Genomic DNA, 5,155 nt, shown 5'->3' on the forward strand with positions numbered 1-5,155 from the left:
TATTTCATGGGTGCACCCTCTGATATATTTATAACATCAGAATATAGGTTTTGGTTGTTTTAATTAATATATTTAAATCAAAGGGATATGTTTAGACTATATTGAATGGGAGAATAAAGGAAAGAAGTGAATATATTTAAATTAATTTAACGCATTGCTAGCTAGCTAGAGCTGAATATAGATCATGTATTATATGCCTGCTAAAACAGTATCAATATATAGTTCATATACGGCTACAACAGCACAAATAGTTAATTAGGGTTAGTTAATATAAATTTTGACAACGAAAACAAATCAGAGTGGGTATCAGAAACAAAGGTCAACACAAATCGATTATCAAGGAGAGGTAGGCAAAAGAAGCAACTCAGAAAGAGAGAGGAAGGAAGAGAGATATATGGACAACCTGTCAAAGAACTACGTACTGGAAAGAGAGAAAAATGATCAAGAAGTCACATGATTTCCAAGAGTCCAAAATAGAGGTCATATGCGTCTTTGATCTCAGATGTATTGAAATATATATACATTAGAGACCAAGAGTTGAGATCACTCTAGCTACCTTGTCAGCGCAAATTAATGATCTACGAAGAAAATATTGATAACTTACAAAAAATAAAAGGAAGGAATATTGTTTGTCCGACAGTCGTCTTCTACATCCAATATTTTATATTATTTTGTATATGCTACTAAACTGCGAGAATATTTGATGAGCGAAGACTAATTAATAGGGTATTAATTTGAAGCTCAATTTTGCATACATTCCAACCAAAAGTCCACTTGTTAATATAATTAATGCGCGCATCTAGAACTTCTCTATATACAGAAAGGAACCTTACCACACAGTAACAAGTCTACCTTTACCGGCCTCTCTGATCTTTCCCTCCCTCCCTCTCTCTGTATATCTTCCTGTGCACGTAGGGCTTCCATCAATAGTGATTGGCTTCAAGTGATTCCACGACGAAGAAGAAAGAAGGATTCAACCACCGGCCGTTCTTCTGCAGCTGCTTGGTACATATATATCTGGATCACCCTTCTTCTTCCTCTAATAGTCAGCCTCAAACCTGATTGATCAGCATATTTTTGCTTGGTTTAGACTTTAGATCATAGTTTGGTGAAAGTTACTGTTTTCTGCAGAATCGTCTGTAGTCTGATCATCTAGCAGTGCTATTTTGGAGATTCAAGCCTGTTTATAAGGTGTCCAGCTTTATCGTCAACAACTAATGGTCTGTCGAAATCTCTCTTTATCCACACTTGAATTTAAAACCAATAAACTTCTGATTGGAGTAAACCTTTTGTAATATTTTTGTTTTGTTTGTTCCTCCTTCAAGATTTTCAATTTTACCGTCTTAAACTTCATCCACTTAATTTAGTCCAAAAATGCTTTTCGCTTGAATCCATCATCCATCATGGCCTCTAGTTATCAATATTCAATAGCTACACTTTTTTATATAGTTCTCGATATCTAGATTTTCACTAATGGATCGGGGGATTTCGTAGGTGATGCATCCTCCTTCTAGTTCAATTAATCAGATGAGCTTGAGTCTCCTAAGACCTAAGATTTAGGACTATGTTCTTGGTATCAAGTGTGGCAAGAAAGTTTCATTAAAATATCAAGGATCCTTTGCACAAAAAAACATCTTGTTTTTCAATTCAGTACTACATTAATGCATTTGATTTCTGCACATACACGTAAGACAAATTCTTCGCGGTATTTTCATGTAGCTTCCATACTATTGGTTGTATTTCTGAGCTTTGTAGTAAACCATATCTCTAACAGGAATAGATAAATCATTAGAAGAAAAATTTATAGTTACTGAAAATGGCCGAGAACATACACTGCATATCTGACGACGACAAGAGCGACCGTACTGATTTGGAAGCCAGACCTAAGAAACATTCATTCTTGGATCTGAATGAAGAAGCCGTGGTTGACGATGGAGAGACCAGCATCATTGATGATAGATCGTCTCCAGAAGGGAATTCGAGCAGTAACAACTCAAGCACAGATCAACTGAGAGAACGAACAACGAGTGTTAGGCACTACGTGAGGTCCAAAATGCCAAGGCTTCGTTGGACTCCTGATCTCCATCTGGCTTTTGTACTTGCTGTTGAGAGGCTTGGTGGACAAGAAAGTAAGCGTACTATATTTATGCACACTTTATTTAATCCAAAGTAACAAAGAAGACTTAGCTTAAAATTTATTATTTATATATAACCATCAGTTGATTTTTCTTAGCTTCTGCTATTCTAATCGTTCTTTTCGGTTGTTAGGAGCAACTCCCAAGTTGGTTCTTCAGCTCATGAATGTGAGAGGACTTAGCATTGCACATGTAAAAAGTCATTTGCAGGTACATTAACTATATTTGGTTTATCAATATGTGTCATTTTTAATCTTAAATCATAAACCTTCAGGCTCATTAATTGTGAAACATACCCATTGATCAATGAAAATATGTTGAGTAGATAGAAAGATGTTCATCCTCTAATTATATATGTATGTATGTATGTATGTATGTATATAATTCTACAGCTTCTAATTTTATGTATGCGCTTTGTTACTGAAATCCAGATGTATCGAAGTAAAAAGCTTGATGAGTCTGGCCAAGGTATAATTTCCGAACATTATAGTTCTGTAACGTTGATTGTTTCCATAATCATACAAGTCCACATATTTCAAGCTTCAAGAACTAACAAGGTTTCATGAATTTTATATTTTAGTCTTATCTCAAAATAGGGGAATGCATCATGGAAGAGGACACATTGTGGAGATGCACGAAAGATACAATAAAGCCCAAGGGGGCCACTTTGGGATAGATACCAACTATCAAGCGTCATCTGTGCTAATGAAACGTCCGTATGACTATGACTTCAAACGCGCTTCAAACCCATCAAGGTTTGAGAAATTTAAAACTCACTGGGAGGTGGACTTAATTAATTAATTATTAACTAATTAATTAAGTTTTCTATAAAATCCTAAAGTTAATTAATATATTTTCATACATGATTGGAGGCACAATATTAAAAATCAGTCAACACGAGAAGTTGAACTAGCAAACCATTGAACCAAATGCCTTGACCATTCAATGATGTTTTGTTTATGATTAGTTTAACCACTGTTTTGACTATTAACCATTGAACCAATATCTTAAATGATCTACAGGCTTCAGACATGTGGGACAGTAGACAAGTATCAGTGGGCAAGATCAAGTTTAGAGTGGAGCAACAATAACACGATGGCAACCAAGAGGTCACACTTATTTGATGTAAGGGATGCAATAACAAAAAGTGGATCTATTAGATGTAGAGAATTTCTCCAAGAACAAAGATTCCATCATGGTGAAAAAGTTGGAGTTGGATCACAAGTCAGTAAGAGACTAAGGATTTCTTGGGATGACAAGTACAATAATTTAGTGGAACCTTATAATTCTCCTCTATGGAGAACCAAAGCTAGTTCTGTCCACCATAATCAACGCCAATGTAGTTCTTGTGCTCCAGTCTTTTCGCCAACTCATTGGCAATTTGATGCTAAGGTACGCAGTAACTGATCACCTTGATGTCAATTTGCACAATTGATATAATGCAGATTGAATTTCTTTGATGGCTGGTTGGCACTATGGAAAATGAGGCAGAGCAAACGGAGATTGAATTATGATGAAAATTTAATGAGGGTGAAAATGGGAAGATATAACAAAAATTAAAACAATATCAATGAGAATATGGGTTATGCCAATATTGACACTAGTGACAAGAATATGCAAGATTTCCTTTAATCCAATATTTACTTAAAGATTTAATAGATATGTGAATACACTGTAACCAAGCTGTTTCTTTACCCTTATCCCTATATGTACTGCCCAGTGCCCAACCCTAGGCAGTGTGTAGGTGAAATAGTATTGCTTGGCTTGTTAAAACTATTTTTCGTCATCAGCTTCAGTGAACCTATAATATAGCTGGTCAAAATCCATGTATATATGAATTGCACTTAACAGGGAGCCAAGTGTCAGTGTATATATTTGCAGCTGGTTTCTGAATTGGGCTAATAAGAAAATAACACTTTTGGAATGTAGGTTCATGATATCAGTGAGGAGGAGCCATCGCAAGCAGGTGATCAGGTGAAAGACCAATCATCAGAGAGGTCTACAAGTTTCTTAGAGCTAAGTTTAAGGCGTGATGATTTTGGAAACGTTAGAGAGAAGAAAGTCTTAGGTTCAGAAAGCGAGCAAGAAGTTAACACGAAGCTTTCTCTTTCGCTGTTCTCTTCATCAAGGCAACGCGTGACATGAAAAATAATATCTGAAATCTTATACCCATGAATTATTGTTGAGAGAGCTTGTGTTCACGTTCACAATAGTATTAACTTGGGAGAATCACATTTAAGAATCACTTAAGAAACTTATAAAAAAGACCAATACATAATAAATTATTATTAAAATGAGAACACTGAGTTATTATTTCTTGAATAAGATTTGTTATTGATTGATCTTTACATGTGAATAAGTTTCTCGAGTGATTCTTAAATATGATTTTCCCAATTAATTTTGCACCAAGAACTCAATATTTGAGGTGTGTACTTAGGATCTGACCATGCATGCCTATAATATAACGGAGCAGAGGAGTGAGATCATTTAAGTACTTGCTTTAATTGGAGCCCATAGGCATATGCATGTTATAAGGACATTTTCTCTGGACTTCAAATAAATCAAATAGCTGATCTTTTAGTCATTTTTGGCTTTTTGGCTTTTGATGTTTTTCTTATGCATGCAGGAAAATGAATGCGTGAGTTTTTTTTTTATCTTTAATTTGAATGATTTTATGTTCTTGACGTACAGATGTTTGATTTATGATGACATAAGTAATTTTTTTATTCACGTACGTAATTATATTCGTAATCGTTAATTACATAAAAATTAAATTAATTTTTTAAGATCGTCAATTATTGAAAAGTTATTATTTTGGATAATTACTTAACTATTTAAGTAATACATTATACATGTGTTAATGATAATTAAGGCTGATGCGTATCGTGGACTACCAAAGTTGCCAGTAAAATAGAGAAAATAATGGATTGAGAATCTTAAACAAAGTCAAGTCATGCACTGTTTACAATTATACAATTTAATTTTAATTTGTTGTACTGTTGAATTGAACTGTAACTTAA

The 5,155-nt window shown here is 34.4% G+C and overlaps 1 protein-coding gene across 3 annotated transcripts; it reads left to right on the plus strand.

Moving 5' to 3' along the window:
• The first annotated feature begins 863 nt into the window (after window positions 1-863).
• On the plus strand, window positions 864-4,719 carry LOC129316385 (uncharacterized). Of its 3 annotated transcripts, none has more exons than XM_054960787.1 (8): window positions 864-1,005; window positions 1,132-1,220; window positions 1,775-2,129; window positions 2,269-2,345; window positions 2,567-2,603; window positions 2,716-2,890; window positions 3,158-3,527; window positions 4,065-4,719. In XM_054960787.1, the coding sequence occupies exons 3-8, from the start codon at window positions 1,817-1,819 to the stop codon at window positions 4,278-4,280; spliced, it is 1,188 nt and encodes a 395-aa protein (XP_054816762.1). In that variant the 5' UTR covers window positions 864-1,005; window positions 1,132-1,220; window positions 1,775-1,816; the 3' UTR covers window positions 4,281-4,719. The 3 variants fall into 3 exon arrangements, with proteins under 3 accessions (XP_054816762.1, XP_054816763.1, XP_054816764.1); XM_054960788.1 differs by having other exon boundaries at window positions 1,132-1,191; XM_054960789.1 differs by lacking the exon at window positions 1,132-1,220.
• The last annotated feature ends 436 nt before the right edge of the window (window positions 4,720-5,155 follow it).

Source organism: Prosopis cineraria, unplaced genomic scaffold (genome assembly GCF_029017545.1).
Source record: "Prosopis cineraria cultivar Desert tree isolate PC_DT_omini unplaced genomic scaffold, ASM2901754v1 PC7, whole genome shotgun sequence".
Lineage (NCBI taxonomy): Eukaryota > Viridiplantae > Streptophyta > Magnoliopsida > Fabales > Fabaceae > Prosopis > Prosopis cineraria.